At 38.9% G+C, this 21,410-nt stretch overlaps 2 protein-coding genes across 3 annotated transcripts; both read left to right on the forward strand.

The window, feature by feature from the left end:
* The first annotated feature begins 71 nt into the window (after positions 1 to 71).
* Positions 72 to 11,108, forward strand: LOC125004640 (intercellular adhesion molecule 1-like). 2 transcript variants are annotated; one of them, XM_047579418.1, is made up of 4 exons: positions 72 to 210; positions 9,134 to 9,397; positions 9,563 to 9,895; positions 10,568 to 11,108. In XM_047579418.1, the coding sequence occupies exons 1-4, from the start codon at positions 153 to 155 to the stop codon at positions 10,675 to 10,677; spliced, it is 765 nt and encodes a 254-aa protein (XP_047435374.1). In that variant the 5' UTR covers positions 72 to 152; the 3' UTR covers positions 10,678 to 11,108. The 2 variants fall into 2 exon arrangements, with proteins under 2 accessions (XP_047435374.1, XP_047435373.1); XM_047579417.1 differs by lacking the exon at positions 72 to 210 and adding an exon at positions 8,592 to 8,756.
* A 2,206-nt stretch (positions 11,109 to 13,314) lies between these two features.
* Positions 13,315 to 20,272, forward strand: LOC125003454 (intercellular adhesion molecule 3-like). The gene is given in 6 exon segments (XM_047577410.1): positions 13,315 to 13,381; positions 18,400 to 18,663; positions 18,829 to 18,948; positions 18,951 to 19,142; positions 20,066 to 20,115; positions 20,234 to 20,272. Coding segments are annotated over 6 exon segments (732 nt in total).
* The last annotated feature ends 1,138 nt before the right edge of the window (positions 20,273 to 21,410 follow it).

Here is a 21,410-nt window from a genome sequence, read left to right on the forward strand (position 1 = left end):
AACAGAGGATGGGTGTGTGAAAACATGGTGCTTTGCTCTGCACAACATAAAAGGAGGAACTGTCACAGAACATTCACTTTGTGGATTTCAAGTTGGGACACTTTTTTCTACTGAACGGCTTCATTTGATCCCCAGAAACTTGCTTCAGTACGATGTTTGTCTGCGTTTTTCTCTTGGCTGTTCTGCATGTCCACCATGTGTCCAGCTGTGGTGAGTACAGAGTTGTCACCTTTATTGTCTTGAGTCTATTCTGTGTACAACGTACTCAGAGATTTACTTTGTAGTGTTTGCCTCGAAGACCATCGTCTTACAGCTCATGTATGTTTATTTTTTTCTGCACTTCCTTTGGGTATTATTTCTCCCGTGACAAATTTAGTAGTCATTAGCAGATGGTGACGACTCTACATCTTGAAAAAGAATAATTGGTGAAATCAGTGAAGATCAGATCTTTGTTACCGGCATTGAGATGCATGGATGAGTGCTACAGTATACAGTGTTAAGCATGTACATGTATATTTTGTTGGGGTATTGTGTACAACACGTAGACTACATACACTATGATATACATACTGTACATTAGAGCAGGGGAGATGTTTCAGTCTGTGGATTTAGTCGTACTTATACTACCAAGGAACTAATAAAAATCATATCAGATATGAGGTATAAAAACATTTTGTTGTTTATCTTACAGAGTACAACTGTACAGATAAACCTGTGTTCACTCCATCCAGTCTGGTAGTGAAGTATGGAGACCCGACCAATGCTACATGTGTTGCTTGTAATAACTCCTGCCAGCACCCTGGTTTGGAAAAACCTCAGGGAGAGGTAACAGAAAATGGAACTACGTTGGTGTGGACCGTTGACAGAATAACTGAATGGGACTCAACTCTGACGTGTTATTACACTGGTGATGAACAGTGTTGTACTGACCTGGATTTAACTGTACTGTAAAAAAAAAAAAATATCTTAAAAAAAAAACGGTAAATTTCTGGCAGCAGGGGTGCCATAAAAATACCGTAAAATAACGGAAAATTACTTTCTCATATAAATACAGTTATTTTCCATAATTAAAATACAGTTTGTACTTGTTATTTTAACAAGATTTGCCGTATTTTCGGGTTGTTTTAACGTTTAATTAGAAACATTTCACATTTTAAAACAGTTAAATCACCTAGAAATATGGTAAATAATAATGCTTACACTTACAGAAATGTGCTGTTATTAATCGGTTTTAATGACATTTTATGGGAAGAGATTGTATAATAATTTATATTTGATGTAATACAACAGTATGTGGCACAAAATAATGTGATTGATCTTTCAAAATACGTCAAAAAACTGTTGCAAAACTAGATAGATTGCAAGAATTTTAATTTTAGAAAACATCAAATGGATATTTAATTGTTTTACGTTGTTTTTAACGTTTAATTTCAAACATTTTACATTTTAAAATAATGAAATTACCCATAAAGACGACAAATTAACATTGTAATATGAATAATAATGCTTAAAGTTGGAGAAATGTGCTCTTATTAGTTGTTTTTAATGGCATTATTTTATTTAAAAGGGCTGCAGGCCTATTAGATTAGATGTAATATAACAGTATACAACAATAATTTGATCTTTTCAAAACATGAGAAAAAATGAGACCAAGCTGAACAAGAACAGCTACAATTTCCCATTCTCCGTATTTTTATTCAACTGTAGCAGGTAGCCATTATTAAAGCAATATTCAAAAATCTATTCAATTAAAATGACTGGTTCTGAAACAAAAAAAAACCCCAATAAAATTCAACTGAACTAGTAATGAAAGAAAAAAGTAAAAAAAAAAAATAGTTCAGTTACCAATTTACATACAAGTCACCATACATCCACAACACTGATTAGAAACTTGATAAAACATCACTGGAAATTAATCCATACCAGGGGTTGGCAACACTCAAAGAGCCATTTGGAAAGAAAACACTGGGAGCCACAAAACCCCTTTGACATCTAAAATGAAGTTACACTGCATATATATCGTTTTCACCTCTATACTAGGCCTATAGTGTGTTGCATTTATGAAATAAATAGAAAACGAAAATTGCATTATGCATACATAACGGGGATTTATCCATGGTTGGCTTATCTGGGGTCGAAAAGTTCAATAAATAGCGAGCTGGACCTGCCGGCGGGTGTCGCACGTCGGCAGTTGTGGCGTATATCTTGTGCAACAAAAAATTAAATACATTTTTTTTAATGTTAAAAGATCACCATCAATTCAAATTTAGAATTATATTTAAAAAAACTAACGCACTAAAATAAAAATACATTTGAATTAAATACTCGACAGCAACTACTAAATGAGCTGCAATGCACTCTGGGAGTTCAGTGTTTTTTGGTTGATGTTACAACCATGAGTGTGGTGTGGCATTCAGTGTCATTCAGTTGTTGTGTAACTCTCGCTCGTTCACTGATGAATGACTAGTTGCCGCTATTCTGAGGCAGTTAGTTAGCGTGAAAAAGTGAACGGCTTTGATCAGCATCCTTGCTCTGCAGCGCTCGCTGCAGAAAGCTGTAACAGAGGAACGAAAGAGCCGCATGCGACTCCGGAGCCGCGGGTTGCCGACCCCTGCTCTATACAGTTGACGAGGTGTAGTGTCCATACTTGAACTACTTGTTGATCGTAGTGAAGTTGCAGTTTCTGAGCTGTAACCACCTGAAAAGAAGGCAGAAAATATTCGCTGTTATTAATAATATAGTTAGCTGTTATTAAATAATAACAGCTAATACCAGTTTAAGAGGCAGGACCAGGATAAAGGTGCAAGAAGATACAGCCTTTTCCAACACCACAGCAGTCACACGAGTCCCACTATAGATGACACCGTTGCTTTGGGACAGACAAGCTTGCAAGATCTCAACATAACACACTACAAAGAAAATACACACCAGACTGACTATACATGGGAACTAAATGAACAACATATTGTTGTTGGGGGAACTATTGCTACTGTTGGATACAAAAGTCATTTTTTTCTGTACATTGTGATAAAGTATCCTGTGTTCATCCCATAATCCCATCCCATCATTAGTTGTGTGTCATTTGCTACCGAATCAGAATCTAGAGAAGATAGACCCAACTGATGATACTGATTTATAAGCATACTGTCAATTCACTGCTGCTGATTGTACTATATTACACTAAGTTACAGGTAGATTATGTTATTTTTCAGCCCATCTAACCCAAAAGAGTAATTGTGTGCAACAGATGCATGTACTCACCAGAGAGGGGCATCTGGTCAGACTGTGTTACTGGACTTGTAGTGGTACTGGTACTGGCTCTGCTCAACTGTTGGTTGCTCTGGCTGCTTGGAGGACTGTCCAAGACATGTTGTTGGCCTTATTAAAGGACAGATAGTAGTAATATTTAAACACAGACATCACATAGCTCATTCTGGGTATATTATTACCTAACATAATTATATCCTCAGTAGCCATTGGTATATTTTAAACTGTTCCTTTCTCAATATAATGCAGTACACCACCACTAAGACCCACTATGAAATCAATGATGAACAAGGTGTAGTGTATAGTCATCACCTTTTTCAAAACATCAACAAAAATGTAGAGAAGATTCTTTGAAGTATAATTCATAGTAGAACTGCTGTATTGGACTGCATTGATTAGTACAGGTGGACCTAATAAGTAGATTATGCACATTTTTTTAATGTGAAAGTTTATCTGTACAAATTGAAACACATACTTGTCTTTTTGAGCAGTGACAGACGTTTCCTGGCTTCAACTGGTCTGAGGACAGACACAAGGTCACTCTCCTGCAGGTAGCTCAGGTCCTTAACTCCTAAACATTGCAGATGCTCCAGCAAAGGCTCAGGGTCTCTCAGTTTAGGCACTGATTTGATGAAAGACAGAAGCGGACTCTCTGCATCCATGACTGGAAGGACTAGAAGGGATGAAAAATACTGTTACTGTCAGATTTTAATCTCTCAAACTCCAGATTACTCAGAGTCAACAGTGCTATGCTTAAGTGAAATTACTCTTGTCCCACAAAGCTTGTACACATGCGAATGGTAATAATCTAGTTTCTGCTCAGGCTTCCAACATTTCATGCTTGTTTCACTTTATACAATGCAAATGCTGGCACATAGGAAACATCATGAGGTGAACAATAAAGTATACGTGCTGGTCCTGCATCACAAGCATGAGCTGAATCCGTCTGAATTCAAGTGCCTCACCTTGGTTTAAACACAGAAAGACCTTTTTTGTACTGAGTGCCTTTCCACTGCACTTCGGTAGCTGCTCAACATTGAGTTCTTTGACTGAGGTTTCTCCTACTGTGAAGTGCACTGCTTCACTGTACAGTTCAGCATGGAAAGGAGTGGAGTTCTTAACCACCAGTTTATGCCATGAAATCAACTCTCACCACTTATCTGCAGAGAGAAAGAAAAAAAATGATGAATCATGAAATTTGCCAAAATCAAAAAAAAAATGCTATTGGTTGTGAAAAAGTCGACCTAAACCGTGTTAGCAGATCTCCCCTCAATAAACTAGAAGATGATCGTTAGCTTATCCTTTACATATTTTTCAGTATTGTTTTGAATTTCATGTTGACCACTGGTTAGTGTTGCACCAAAATTAAAATTTGAAAAACCTTGAAAAAGGTAGAGTAGGTCGCTCCTCCTATATTTGTGAGAGGCAAGAGGAAGATGAAAATATTAGTTTTAAGAAAGAGTAATTGGTTGAAGTAAACCATTACCAAATCTCAGTATCATTTATAAAACATTTGTTCTCTCTTCTTTGGAAGAAAATACACTTAAAATGTCTCATTAGCGACACCTGCATGTGGAGGAGTAGGAGCAGTCTGGTTGGAAAGAAGACTTTGACATTTTGACAAGTTCCATAAAATCCAGCTTCCTATCCTAGCCAGAAATCATGCCATTTCAAGACACGCAGTAAAAGTCATGGCCAAAAAACTAGTGAAAATGTAGAAGAGGGTTAATAATCGATTATTGTTCAGTGTTGCAGCTCTAAACAAATGTTGTTCCTCTTTCTCTCTGCATGTGTCAGTCAGTTCACAAAAGTAAACGTAATGACTGTTAAGTGCTAAGCTGATGTTAGTGTAAATAAAATAAAAAGTGTGTGGTCTGGCTGACTACTAACACTCATATATATATATATATCTATGACTAACACTGGCAGACGCCACGTGAAGACGCCGCCGCCGGCCATTCTTTTGTCATCATAGTTAGCTAACATTTCAATTGACGACATGCTAGCGGATTCGTTTTGTAGACTGAGTAAAGTAAGAGGCATGGTGGTAAATAAAGCTAATACTACTAAGCTTCAGTTTGATACTTGCCTTCTGCCTTTGTTCTTCCTCCAGCCTCGACATTAGCTGCTTTTTGCTCCAAGTTTCTGTGACCAAATGGGAACAGCCGCGTGGTGGTTGTTGACCTTGTTAAGCGTAACGTCAAAGACGGATGTTCAGTGTCCCAACAGCCAATGGCATATCTTCTTCTTCTTCTTCTTCTTCTTCTTCTTCTCCAACCGTTTCTGTCGACCAATCGAAACGGGACCCGCGCTTTTCAAAGCACGCACCCCAATGACATGTCGCGTTCATGTTTTTTCTTTTCTGTTTGTGCAGGGAGACGTTGCAGCAGTAAAATGTCTCCTGACTACACGTGTTTTGTTCAGACATGCTGTGAAATAATTCAAGACGTTGTGATTTCTTTTTGTAAAAGAACAAAAATATCATGTTTTCATACGTAATTTCACAGCTACAATGATTTCATGATATTTTAGATTTGATATGTAAAATCACAGTCTCTTTTCGTTGATTGTCCAGATTGTTTCTGTATTTTAAAAATACAGAAATAATCTGTAAAAATAAACAATAAAATTTCATATATTACAATTATTACAGTGTGTCTACCGTAACTAAACACTTTTAAGATTGATGGTTTTATCATTTATAGTCAGAATTTAATCTCTTTATTAGCTCAGATTAACAGTAGTTACAGGGATTTATAGTCTCTAGTTTGCTTTGTGTGTCTCTACATCTTTGTCTTCATCCTTGTCTCCTCAGAGCCTCCAGAACATGTGTCCATCAGCTTTGTAAATCACACTGAGCCGATGGTTGAGGGTCATCAGTACCAGCTGCAGTGTACCGTGGAGAACGTAGCTCCTGTTAAACACCTTGTTGTGACCTTCTACAGAGGAGAGACAGTCCTGGATCAACCTCAGTCTAAAAGTAGTAAAAACTATAAACCAATGACTGAAACCTTTACTGTGAACATCACTGCTAGTAAAGAAGATAACGGAGCTCAGTTCTGGTGTGAAGCCAAGCTAGAACTGGGACCTGAAGGACCACAGCGCCCTCCAGTGGTGAAATCAGAAAACATCACCCCTACAGTCAACTGTGAGTCTGATAAGAAAAAAAAAATGACACTAAAATTTCAATAATCGCTCAGTGGCATGGAAACACCTTTCAACAAACACAGTACATGGGATCAGACGGCCAAGCTGACGCTGTGGTCAGGCTTCTGTCTTCTTTAGCCATCCGTTTGACACACGGGCGTTACGCTCTCTTTAAACTTCTTGATGATGATAATAAACTTTCATATCTGTACTTAGAACTTTCTAGCATAGCTTAGCATAGACTGAAAACAGTAGCACAGGGCTTGACTGGTGTCATCCTGCAAGAACAGAAAAGTTAAAGGCTGGAGCGTGACCAAGATGTCCATGGCGACGTGTCAACTTTTAAAATAATTACAATTTCCAACAGGTTGTGTATTCAAGATTCAAGAAGCTTAAACTGGGCAATGAAATTCTTACTTTGCGAGTTCCCTCCACACAGCTAAAATAAACATAATAATAAACTATAGTAAAATGATAAATAAACACATGTCCTGCGGGCCAAACTTCTGTTCCTAATTTGTCCACTGTTTTAATCAGAGAAGTGGACAGAACACAAGACTGAGACCCAGGACTAAACAGCAGACAGGAACGGGCCCAAACTACACTAAAACATTTTATTAAATGTAAACACTCCCAATTTACTTTTTCTTTTTTACTCTAAAACAAATGAAAACAGGTTATTTACAGGTTACTATGCCATAATGTTACTGGCCCGGCCCACTTCAGATCAAACTGGGCTGTACGTGACCAACTAAAATGACACACCTGGTCTAACAGGATGTGTTTTGTCAGGCTGCTGAACGCTCAGGTCGACTGTAGTATTATTATTATTGTTGTTGTGTGTTATTATTATACAGTGTGTTTTATGCTTCTGTTCTCTGCTCTTGTTTAACAATATGACTGCACAGTTCATTTTCTGCTTCAGCTCAATGACGTCAGTCTAATTAGTCTCCTAAGCTCACCTGGAAACCTCAAGTTATGAATAATGTGAATCCTCTGTAATACCGATATTTACTGTATCCACTAGATGGCATCAGCTTGTTGGTGGACGTAGCTTTCATGTTTGTGCATATGCTGAATATTTTGTAATAAGCGATGAGTTAGAGTGTCTTTATTTTCTAGATAACAGCAATCTATCTGTCTGGTGATGTCAACTGTATAGTGTTGACTGTTTAGTTAAAGGGGAAAAAAAGAACCAAAAAAGTAAAAGAAGAGGTGTTTCTGTTGTCTATCTTTGTGAGTGTCTGTGTGTGTACATTTATTAGGACCTTTACAGAAAGTGAGAACCCCCACTCACTCGCCAAAACATTAGGTCCACAGGTGATTTCGCCAACGTGTTGATATCAAAAGCTGTCATCATTCAGACAGAAGTACAACTATGGTGTCAGGTCAGTGTTCTTCTGCTCTCCTGAGGACACGTCTCCAAGATGCAGCTTTATTTTATTTTTTTAAGTTCATCTGAGTTAATAGAGACGTTGTGAATAAAGTCTTTATAAAGTCTAAAAAGTCTAAATAAAGGCTTTAAGTGGAGAGTAAAAAAAACGGAATGTGGGTATTGTGTTGAGACTCACAGAGAACAAATAAGAGACATTTACAGGGCGTGACGGCTCACATTGGCCATATCAAGACTTCTAGGAAATGATAATAACAATCCGCTGGGAAGTCAAGGAATGTCCTGTGGCTCTGATCTGTTTCAGCACAAAACGTCACAAAGCTTCAGGGTGATTTTACTTGTGTGTATAATCACCAAAAGACCTGTTGATGTTATGGATCCATACATCCTAATGACTGATGAATGTGTGTGTGTCAAACCAGTGTGTTCGCCTTAACCCCAGCAGGCTACAATGAAAAAAGTGCACTGAATACGTACAGTCAAACAATCAGTGCAGCTCCAGTCAGTGATTATTTGATTCATTCATTTCCTTTCACCTGTCAGTGGCTGTAATGTCAGGCCTGATCGGTGACCTGTGTGATTGAACGTAATCCAATGCAACTATTCTAACACAAAGTCTATCACATGTTTACAGTGGGAGAGGAGACAGACTTGTCCTGCTTCTGGTCGCCTGACAATTCACTGGCACACTTTCACTTTCATGTGTTAGCAGCTTCGATGACATGGCTGGAAAAAAAAACAGAGGATGGGTGTGTAAAAACATGGTGCATTGCTCTGCACAACATAAAAGGAGGAACTGTCACAGAGCATTCACTTTCTTAAATTTCAAGTTGGGACACTTTTTTTCTACCGAACGGCTTCATTTGATCCCCAGAAACTTACTTTAGTACGATGTTTGTCTGCGTTTTTCTCTTGGCTGTTCTGCATGTCCACCATGTGTCCAGCTGTGGTGAGTACAAAATTAAACCACTGTCACTTTTATCGTCTATTGCAGCGTGTTCGACAAATTTAGTAGTTAGTAACTGGCAGCTGGTGACTGTTCTAAATTTCGAAAAAGAATAATTGGTGAAATCAGTGAAGATCAGATCTTTGTTAACTGACAGAGATGCATGGATGAGTGCTACAGTATACAGTGTTAAGCATGTACATGTATATTTTGTTTGGCTATTGTGTACAACACGTAGACTACATACACTATGATATACATACTGTACATTAGAGCAGGGGAGATGTTTCAGTCTGTGGATTTAGTCGTACTTATACTACCAAGGAACTAATAGAAAACATGTCAGATATGACGTATAAATACATTTGTTTATTTTACAGATTACAACTGTACAGATAAACCTGTGTTCACTCCATCCAGTCTGGTAGTGAAGTATGGAGACCCGACCTCTGCTACATGTGTTGCTTGTAATAAATCCTGCCAGTACACTGGTTTGGTAAAACCTCAGGGAGTGGTAACAAAAAATGGAACTACGTTGGTGTGGACCGTTGACAGAATAACTGAATGGGACTTAACTCCGACGTGTTTTTACAACACTGATGATGACAAACAGTGTTGTACTGACCTGAATGTAACTGTCTACCGTAAGTAAACTTGACCAAAACACTTTTAACATTGATGGTTTTATCATTCAGAGTCAGAATTTATTCTCTTTATTAGCTCAGATTAACAGTAGTTACAGGGATTTATAGTCTCTAGTTTGCTTTGTGTGTCTCTCTACATCTTTGTCTCCATCCTTGTCTCCTCAGAGCCTCCAGAACATGTGTCCATCAGCTTTGTCCATCACACTGGGCCGATGGTTGAGGGTCATCAGTACCAGCTGCAGTGTACCGTGGAGAACGTAGCTCCTGTTAAACACCTTGTTGTGACCTTCTACAGAGGAGAGACAGTCCTGGATCAACCTCAGTCTAAAAGTAGTGAACCCTATAAACCAGTGACTGAAACCTTCACTCTGAACATCAACGCTAGTAAAGAAGATAATGGAGCTCAGTTCTGGTGTGAAGCCAAACTAGAACTGGGACCTGAAGGACCACAACCCCCTCCAGTGGTGAAATCAGAAAACATCGCTGCTACTGTCAACTGTGAGTCTGAAAAGAGAAATCAACACTTAAATTTAGATATGATGGATGGAAACATCTTCCAACAAACACAGCACATGGGATCAGACGGCCGTTACACTCTCTTTAAACTGCTCGATAATGATAAAACTCTCATGTGTGTACATGTCTGAGCAGGTTGTGCATTCCAGATTCAAGAAGCTTAAACTGGGCAATGATATTCTTACTTTGTGTGTTCCCTTCACTCAGCTAAAATAAACTTATTCTAGGCATAGAAGAATGAAATATATATATATAATATTAATTTGTGCATAAATGACAGAAGAACTGCAAGATGTCCACGGTGACGTGTCAACATTTAAAATAATTACAGTTTCCAACAGGTTTCCGATTCAAGATTCAAGAAGCTTAAACTGGGCAATGAAATTCTTACTTTGCGAGTTCCCTCCACACAGCTAAACCATAATGTTACTGGCCTGGCCCACTTCAGATCAAACTGGGCTGTACGTGACCAACTAAAATGACACACCTGGTCTAACAGGATGTGTTTTGTCAGGCTGCTGAACGCTCAGGTCGACTGTACTATTATTATTATTATACATTATACATTATTAATGTATCATTAGTATCCATGGCTGCTTTGTGCCTCATCCAAAGCTGCGGATTAACAAGCTTTAACTGTCTGTGTGTTCACAGATACGGAGCCAACCTCAGCAGCAACGACTATGATGACATCTACCAACAGCCTAACATCACTTTACAGATCCACAGTGTGTTTTATGCTTCTGTTCTCTGCTATTTTTTAACAATATGACTGCACAGTTCATTTTCCGCTTCAGCTCAATGATGTCAGTCTAATTAGTCTCCTAAGCTCACCTGGAAACCTCAAGTTATGAATAATGTGAATCCTCTGTAATACCACTAGATAACATCAGCTTGTTGGTGGACGTAGCTTTCATGTTTGTGCATATGCTGAATATTTTGCAATAACCGATGAGTTAGAGTGTCTTTATTTTCTAGATAACAGCAATCTATCTGTCTGGTGATGTCAACTGTATAGTGTTGACTGTTTTTTCATGTAGCATCTTAGCATGCTAATATGTATGTCAGATATTGGACAAACACATGCCATCTGTGCAGGTTTTACCAAACTGGTAGTTACATTTACATGATAAAAACAACTTTTAACAATGTATTGTACCAAGTTAAAGAAAAAAAAAAGAACCAAAAAAGGTAAAAGAAGATGTGTTTCTGTTGTCTATCTTTGTGGGTGTCTGTGTGTGTACATTTGTTAGGACCTTTACAGAAAGTGAGAACCCCCACTCACTCGCCAGAACATTAGGTCCACAGGTGATTTCACCCACGCGCTGATATCAGAAGCTGTCATCATTCATACAGAACTACAACTATGGTGTCAGGTCAGTGTTGTTCTGCTCCCCTGAGGACACGTCTCCAAGATGCAGCTTTTTATTTAAGTTCATCTGAGTTAATCTAAGCTAATAGAGACATTTTGGATAAAGTCAAAAATAATCAAACTCCAAATCACTTAAATTATCAATAAATATTTTACAGTAACTCATAGAAAGAAAAATCACCAGAGGTTGAGGTGCTAATAAAAGTTTCCTCACTGAACATCCTTTCTGTTAGTGACGCAGGAAAAAATAGTTCATGCATTTGTGTCTTCCAGGCTGGATTATTGTAACTCATTACTGTCTGACTGTCCAAATAGCTCTTCAAAAAGCTTCCAATTGATTCAAAACACTGCAGCAAGAGCACTGACGGGAATTAGCAAGAGAGACCACATTACCTCAGTTTAAGCTTCTCTTCATTGGCTCCCTTTAAAATCTAGAATTGAATTTAAATCCTCCTCCTTACATACAAGGCCCTGAAAGGCCTAGCTCCATAATATATGAAAGATCTCATAGTACCATACTGTCCCAACAGATCACTACGATCTCTAAGTGCAGGTCTACTTGTGTAGTACTTCATTTTCCAAAAGTAAAGTAGGAGGTAGAGCCTTCAGCTATCAGACTCCTCTCCTATGGAGCCAGCTCCCAGTTTGGATTCTGGAGGCAGACACAGTCTCTACTTTTAAGGTCAGGCTTAAGACTTTCCTTTTTGATAAAGTTCATAGTTAGGACTGGACTTAACCATCCCTTAGTTATGCTGCTATAGGCCTAGGCTGCAGGGGGACGATGCACTGAGGACATGTCCTCTCCTCTCTCTTCTCTGACTCCTTTCCTCCAATATCTTATAATTTATTTTCCACCTCTTATAATCTATTTTCTGTTACTAACTGCTGTGTCTCACTCTCTCCCCTCGCCCTCCCTCCCCCTCCATCTCCTTGTGAGGGTCTCTGGTCTGGAGTGCTGTGTAGTTTGTTTATCTTGTTTCTCCTGTTCTTCTTTTCTCTCTGTCTTCTCTGTTTCTACCCGGCTGGCCTTTTGGCAGACGGGTCCCTCCATATGGGCTGGGTTCTGCTCAAGGTTTCTTCCTGTTAAAAGGGAGTCTTTCCTTGCCACCGTCGCCCTCGACTTGCTCTGGAGGTTGCAGGTCGGTTTTTGTAAAGAGTCTTTAGACAATTTGTATTGTTATTGGCGCTATATAAATAAAATTGAATTCAATTGAACCATAATACAAACCATGTGGAAATAAACATCGTATATGTGTCTGGTACCAAGACATCAGCACTCAAACCTGACGAATGAGGTGCTGAAACATCTGGGATTAGACAAGTCTGTCTTCTGTCTCTTATCTGGGTGCGGCTCAGGGAAGCCCAGGTGGCCCTCTCCCCGGTCACTTCCGCCAGCTCCTCGGGAGGAATCCCCGGGCACTCAGATGGGAGATATAATCCCTCTATTGTGTACTTGGCCAGCCCTGAGGCTTCCTTCCTTTCTTCCACCCGAAACTCTATAATTGGAGGCTTCTGGGAGGCATCCTTATTCGATGCCCAAACCACCTCAACTGATATCTCTCAACGTGACTGTTAAGACTTTAGTTACCTTGAGGTGTGTATTTCCTCCTCTCTTATTCTCTTAGGTCTCAGCTTGTAAAACACAAATGCTCCTTCCTAAAAGGAGTTGTTTTGGCTTGTCTACAACTTTGCACACTTAGATAGTAAAGATAGACTCAAGAGTTGTCACATTCCTTTAAAACCAGATATGGCCGGCTATTGTGCATAGCTGGACTATCCTTTTCCAAAAGGTATAAATATCCTGGGCTGCAGGAGAGGAAAATATCCTCCTTAACATGATGGAACACTGGTGCTACTCCGAGCTCTTCCTGTTTGCCCAAAGTTCATGGCCATAGGTAAGGGCCTTTCCACTTAGCTCTCTGACCACGACAGACCATTCAAGCGCCCACATCACTGCAGACGCCGCTCCGATCCGTCTGTAAAACTTGAACCCCTCCACTTGAGGCAGGACCTCCTCCGACTGGGGACCATGGCCTCAGACTTAGAGGTGCTGACCTTCATCCCAGCCACATCACACTCAGCTACGAACTGCCCCAGTAGGAGCTGGAGGTCGCAGTTTGCTGAAGCTAAGAGGACCACATAAACCACAAAAAGCAGGGACGAGATCTTCCGATCACCGAACTAGACACCCTCCACCACCCGGCTGCACCTGGAGATTCTGTCCATAAAAGTCATGAACAGAACTGGTGACAAAGGGCAGCCAACCATCGATCGCACCCTCTTTTCCAGCACCTTGGTATAGACTTTCCCAGGGAGGCTGAGGTGTGTGATCCACCTTTAGTTGGAATACGCCCTCTGGTCCCCTTTCAGGTTGGGACCACCACCCCGGTCTGCCATTCCAGAGGTGCTGCCCCCTGATGTCCACACAGTGTTGTGGTGGCGTGTCAACCAGGACAGCCCTACAACATCCAGAGCCTTTAGATACCCAGGGAAGATCTCACCTTGTCCTGGAGCTCAGGTGCCAAGGAGTTGTTTCACTGCCTCATCAACCCCAGGTCCTCTGGCTCTGTTTCTAGTTGAGTTGAAATTGAATTGAACACGGGTCTCCATTTAAAATAATTCCGCTGTGGCTATTTTTCACTCATCAATTATTATTGCGCTGTTTTCAAAGTTCACGCTGTATTTCATTCTTAAACATTCGCCATATCTGTGAAGAATAGAATCAGAACATCATGTTACGCGATACCAGCTGAATGACAAGACTTTACAGACACACTTTACAACTACTGCACCCTTGTATTAAGATTTTACATTCTTAAAACTGCTGTAATCATGTTAACAGTATAAACTAATAAAACGGCCATATGCACTGCGTGTGGAGGACGCTTAATGCATTGATTATCTCATATAAAATGATCATTCTTTAACTGGAGAGTAAAAAAACTGAATGTTGGTATTGTGTTGAGACTCACAGAGAATAAATTGGAGACATTTTAAGGGTGTAACTGCTCACATTGACCATATCAGGACTTCCAGGAAATGATAATAAAAATCCACTGGGAAGTCAAGGAATGTCCTGTGGCTCTGATCTGTTTCAGCACAAAACGTCACAAATCTTCAGGGAGATTTTGACTTGTGTGTATAATCACCAAAAGACCTGTTGATGTTATGGATCCATACATCCTAATGACTGATGAATGTGTGTGTGTCAAACCAGTGTGTTCACCTTAACCCCAGCAGGCTACAATGAAAAAAGTGCACTGAATACGTACAGTCAAACAATCAGTTCAGCTCCAGTCAGTGACTTAAGCAATATTATAAGTAATATATAAGTAATATTGTGATTATACAACAATTACCAACAAAATAAAGTGTGTAATTAAATATATATTCATGTTGATGGACATTTTGCTCTCAAAATTTTGTTTTTTTTGCGAGCGTGCTTCCCGTTTCCATGGAAATAAATGGGGTCTGACTAATAACTGGAACACATCAGTCACGTCAGTAGACTCCTATGTGTAATTCTGTTCAGCTCTTCTTTTGTCACAGTTGTGAAAATCTACATCTTGCTTGGTGGTTTTCAGATAGTCCTGGAAACATCTGACTGCCCAAGACATTGATCTGGCCATGGTCCATTCATTCCTGGACAATTCCAGTTGATTCAGTTCTTTATCCGAAATAGGCACAATTCTTTCTTTGTATTTTTTATTTTATTTTGGTTATTCTCATCCTCCTCCAACCATTCATCAAAACTGAGACCACCAAATAAATCGAAATTTACAACAAACCAATCCATTTCGTAGTGTATTTTTCAGCTGCTTCCTGCTCCAGCTCTGACAGTTACAGTGTTACAGTGTTGGAGATGGATACAATGATGCCACAGACTTGACAGAGCAACTGTTCTACCACAAAGTCTATCACGGGAGAGAGGGGACAGACTTGTACTGCTTCTGGTCCCCTGACAATTCGCTGGCACACATTCACATGTCAGCGGCTTTGATGACTTGACTTGAAAGGAAAAGAGTGGATGGGTGGTGTAAAACCATGGTACTTTCCCAACATTGTTTCTTGAATTTCAAGAAAGTGAAAGCTCTGTGACAGCCCCTTTTTGAGTGTGTGCCAAACGGCTTCATTTGATCCCCAGAAACTTGCTTCAGTACGATTTGCGATCTGCGTTTTTCTCTTGGCTGTTCTGCATGTCCACCATGTGTCCAGCTGTGGTGAGTACAGAGTTGTCACCTTTATTGTCTTGAGTCTATTCTGTGTACAAAGTACTCAGCGATTTGCTTTGTAGGGTTTGCCTCGAAGACCTGCAGTTCATCTGCGTTTAATTTTTTTCTGCGTTTCCTTTGGGTATTCTTTCTCCTGTGATTGTGTTATTGCAGCGTGTTCGACAAATTTAGTAGTCATTAGCAGATGGTGACAACTCTACATCTTGAAAAAGAATAATCGGTGAAATCAGTGAAGATCAGATCTTTCTTACTGGCATTGAGATGCATGGATGCACTGACCTGGATGTAACTGCACTGTAAAAAAAAAAAATCTTTAAAAAACGGTAAATTTCTGGCAGCAGGGGCGCCATAAAAATACCGTAAAATAACGGAAAATTACTTTCTCATATAAATACAGTTATTTTCCATAATTAAAATACAGGTTGTACTTGTTATTTTAACAAGATTTGCCGTATTTTCAGGTTGTTTTAACTTGTAATTAGAAACATTTCACATTTTAAAACAATTAAATCACCTAGAAATATGGTAAATAATAATGCTTACACTTACAGAAATGTGCTGTTATTAATCGGTTTTAATGACATTTTATGGGAAGAGATTGTATAATAATTTATATAACGTGTTCGACAAAGTTAGTTCTTTGTAACTGGCAGCTGGTGACTGTCCTACATCACAAAAAAGAATAATTGGACAAATCAGCGAAGATCAGATTTTTGTTTACATGAAATAGAGATGCACGGATGACTGCTACGATGTCCAGCTGTGGTGAGTACAGAGTTGTCATAAAAGTACACAGTGATTCGCTTTGTAGTGTTTGCTTCAAAGACTATCGTCCTGCAACTCATGACTGTCATATGTACTTCACTGTTGTCTCATAATAAAGTCTTTGAACCTTTCAGGTGCCCGAACAATTCGACCACTCTTGGTTTGAACAGGTTTGGGTGTGCATGGCTGAATGTCAGGTATGCTGGAGTGCTCATCATCCAGCATGTCTGATTGTGACTGACAGACTCTTTCAGTGAGTCAGGATGTTAGTGTGTATGTTAACAGACTGGTGTTTAGCTGTAGTTTTGGTTAGTTTTCCCTGTTTGCTACCCTAGAACAATGGGCAAAGTGATTAGCCTATTGTCTGCTAAGTGCTACCACGGCCATTAACATAGTGGAGGATTTAGTGCTCTAATGCTCCTGGTTTGAGCTTTTATCGGCTGCACTGATGGAGCTTCAGAAGCTGCTTTACTCTACCGATAGGACATAGAATAAACAAATGGAATAAATATATACATAAAATAATATATAATATATATTTATTCTGATATAATATGATATAAAACATCATTATCTTGCTGGCCTGATACAGTTTGCCTTGATAAATAGACAAGATGAAGCAGATGATGTGTTGTCAATTTCGCACTTGGTTTTCCAGATGAAACACCGAAGTCACTTACTCCTCTGTTTTTAATTATTTTATTATTATAATATATAATAATAATACAGGTTCTTCCCGTCCATCTTCAACTAAAACAGCCTTTCCTGGAGTGCAAAGGAGATTTTATATGTTTCTCTAATACACTGGGCTGATGACATATCCTGTATGCAGATTTCTTTATTTGCATGTTTGGGACTGAAGTACATTACTTTTATATTGTGATAATTAGAATAAGTTACTAATGACATTGTTTCGCAGGTAACTAGCAGTTATACTGTATTACATTTTTATTCGTCTAAACACACATGGTGCGACTGCGTCACTGTGAGGCGTGGTGAAGATGGAAAGATCCCAAAAATTAAGCAGCAGAAGACTTGTGCCAAGGAAAAGGTGCCGTGTCGCTTGTTTGGGTTTTTTTTTAAAGGGTGACCAGACTTACCCGATTTCTGGGGACAGTCCCGTTTAGGATGACCTGTCCTTTAGCTGTAGCTGTCTCTGAAAATGTCTACAATTTTAGCATTTTATGAAAGAGAAAAAAATGTGGCGCGCGGACTACAGTTATTACAGTGGCCAGTCGCACTGCTATTGACATTACAGACATAGAGGTTTTAATATGAATAAATATGTCAAAATAAAGTAAACTGTAATCGTCCCTGTTTCCACATCAGCAGGCAGTGCTAACACAGGGCCATGCCAACGTGTTTTACTACTGTGTGGGATTATTCTACTATATTTACTCATCACAGTAAAATAGTCCTTCCTCAGTCAGTCGACTGCATTAGTTCCTGTCTCAACCAGTAGAAAGGTTATGAACACGTGTTTATGCATGGGAAATAAATACTGTGACATACTTTTTTGGGCATACCACCCAACCCTAGCTGCTGGTACAGTACAGTACTGATTTCATTTTGGGCATGTTTTGTCATACGTTACTTTATTTATTCCACTAAATATCTTTGTATTTGAAGATATAGGTCCAAGAGTTAGTAATGTTCCATGTGTGTCTTATTTAAAGAAGTCAGATAGATATTCAGTCATTTTTTAGAGCTAATTTGTGATAGTGTTTATTTTCCACGTACATGCAATATCTATCCTGAACACAGTGTGTGTTTTACATTTGCCTCTGTTTTCTTCCGTTCTGTTGTTTTGTTGTGTGAATGATCTCCCAAAAGAGAGAAAGTGACAGAAATAAAGTTAAAGATGCATTTCCTGGATTTTGCCATTATTATTAACATTGAATAGTAATTGTGTGATAATGTCGTTATCGTGACTTTTTTGTCCATCATAATCGTGAAGTGAAAATCTGACATCGTGATAGTCCTAACATATATATTTTGTATGGTTATTGTGTACGTATGTTTCAGTCTGTGGATTTAGTCGTACTTATACTACCAAGGAACTAATAAAAAACATGTCAGATATGAGGTATAAATACATTTTATTGTTTATTTTACAGATTACACCTGTGCAGACAAACCCGTATTCACTCCATCCAGTCTGGTAGTGAAGTACGGAGGCCCGATCAGTGCCACATGTGTTCAATGTAATAATTCCTGCCAGGGCGCCATAACTGGCATAGCGCATTCTCAGGGAAAGAAAACGGAAAGTTGAACTACGTTTGTGTGGACCGTTGACAGAATAACTGAATGGGACTCAACTATCACATGTTTTTACACTGCTGATAAACAGTGTTGTACTGACCTGAATGTAACTGTCTACCGTAAGTAAACTTGACCAAAACACTTTTAACATTGATGGTTTTGTCATTTAGAGTCAGAATTTATTCTCTTTATTAGCTCAGATTAACAGTAGTTGCAGGGATGTATAGTCTCTAGTTTGCTTTGTGTGTCTCTCTACATCTTTGTCTTCATCCTTGTCTCCTCAGAACTTCCAAATGTGTCCATCAGCTTTGTCCATCACACTGAGCCAATGGTTGAGGGTCATCAGTACCAGCTGCAGTGTACCGGGAAGAATGTAGCTCCTGTTAAACACCTTGTCCTTGTCCTATCCTGGATCAGCTTCAGTCTGAAAGTAAGGAACCCTATAAACCAGTGAATGAAACCTTCACTCTGAACATCACCGTTAGTAAAGAAGATAATGGAGCTCAGTTCTGGTGTGAAGCCAAACTAGAACTGGGACCTGAAGGACCACAACCCCCTCCAGTAGTGACATCAGAAAACATCACTGCTACAGTCAACTGTGAGTCTGACAAGAAAAAAAAAAAAAAATTGACACTTAAATTTAGATAGTGGCTCAGTGGCATGGAGACATCTTTTAACAAACACAGCACATGGGATCAGACGGCCGTTACACCCTCTTTAAACTGCTCGATAATAATAAAACTCTCATGTGTGTACATGTCTGAGCAGGTTGTGTATTCGAGATTCAAGAAGCTTAAATTGGGCAATGATATTCTTACTTTGTGTGTTCCCTTCACTCAGCTAAAATAAACTTATTCTAGGCATAGAAAATATGAGATATAAGATCAGTCAGAGTATAAGGTGCAAGGTACAGTTAGTACCTTATATTTTCAGTTCATGTGTCATGTTGTTTGGTCTAAAACACAGGCGTTAAACACAGCCTGTGGTCCAAAACCGAACCAACAGAGGGTCTTATCTGGCCCACAGCATTAATTTTTGCATAAATGACACAGAAGAACTGCAATTTTTCAATGAAAATAACTTCTGTTCCTAATTTGTCCACTGTTTTATTCAGAGAGGTGGACAGAACACAAGACTGAGACCCAGGACTAGACAGCAGACAGGAACGGGCCCAAACTACACTAAAACATTTTATCAAATGTAAACACTCTCCCAATTTACTTTTTCTTTTTTACTCTAAAACAAATGAAAACAGGTTATTTACAGGTTACTATGCCATAATGTTACTGGCCCGGCCCACTTCAGATCAAACTGGGCTGTACGTGACCAACTAAAATGACACATCTGGTCTAACAGGATGTGTTTTGTCAGGCTGCTGAATGCTCAGGTCGACTGTATTATTATTATTATTGTTATACATTATACATTATACATTATTAATGTATCATTAGTATCCATGGCTGCTTTGTGCCTCATCCAAAGATGCTGATTAACAAGCTTTAACTGTCTGTGTGTTCACAGATACGGAGCCAACCACAACCATGGCCACGACCACGACCACAACAACTTCAGTACCAACGACAACGACAATGACAATGACAATGACAAAGACAACGACAACGACAACGACAATGACAATGACAATGACAATGACAACGACTCCGATGACATCTGCAACAACATCCCCAGCAACTACAGCAACGCCAACCTCAGCAGCAACGACTATGACGACATCTACCAACAGCCTAACATCACTTTACAGATCCACAGTGTGTTTTATGCTTCTGTTCTCTGCTCTTGTTTAACAATATGACTGCACAGTTCATTTTCCACTTCAGCTCAATGATGTAAATCTAATTAGTCTCCTAAGCTCACCTGGAAACCTCAAGTTGTGTATAATGCAAATCCTCTGTAATACCACTAGATGACATTAGCTTTTTGGTGGACGTAGCTTTCATGTTTGTGCATATGCTGAATATTTTGTAATAACCAATGAGTTAGAGTGTCTTTATTTTCTAGATAACAGCAATCTATCTGTCTGGTGATGTCAACTGTATAGTGTTGACTGTTTTATTGTATGCATGCTTATATATGTCGGCAACAGTATATAATTACATTTCCACAACTTTTAACAATGTATTGTACCGAGGTAAAAAAAAAAAAAAGAAAAGAAAAAAAGAACCACAACTTAAAAGAAGAGGTGTTTCTGTTGTCTATCTTTGTGGGTGTACGTGTGTGTACATTTGTTAGGACCTTTACAGAAAGTGAGAACCCCCATTCACTCGCCAAAACATTAGGTCCACGAGTGATGTGTCGACTGTCAAAAGCTGTCATCATTCAGACAGAACAATGACTATCAGGTCAGCGTTGTTCTGTTCTCCTGAGGACACGTCTCCAGGATGAATAGAATCAAACATCTGGACTTAGACAAGACTGAATGAAAGCTGATGTCCTCCACACCAGAAGAGAGGACAGTGCAGAAACTCCAGGAGACCTTCAGAGTCTCCACAACCACTGCACTGTAAAAAAAAAAAAAAAAAAAAAAAAGTAATATAACGGAATTTTACTGTTTATTTTTACAGATTATTTTTGTATTTTAAAAATACAGAAACAATCTGGACAATCAACGGAAAAATACTGCGATTTTACATGTAGTCACATGTACATGTAGTAGAAGTGTAAAATAACATGAAATCAATGTAACTGTTAAAATACGTGTGAAAACATTATATTTCTGTTCTTTTACAAAAAAACAACAGAAATACAGATATTTATTGTTAAAATATGTTCACAAATGTATCGTAATTTTACAAATATTTGTCTTTTATTTAATGGAGTAAACTGTAAAATTCAACAAAACTTAAAA

This window comes from Mugil cephalus, chromosome 2 (assembly GCF_022458985.1).
Source record: "Mugil cephalus isolate CIBA_MC_2020 chromosome 2, CIBA_Mcephalus_1.1, whole genome shotgun sequence".
Lineage (NCBI taxonomy): Eukaryota > Metazoa > Chordata > Actinopteri > Mugiliformes > Mugilidae > Mugil > Mugil cephalus.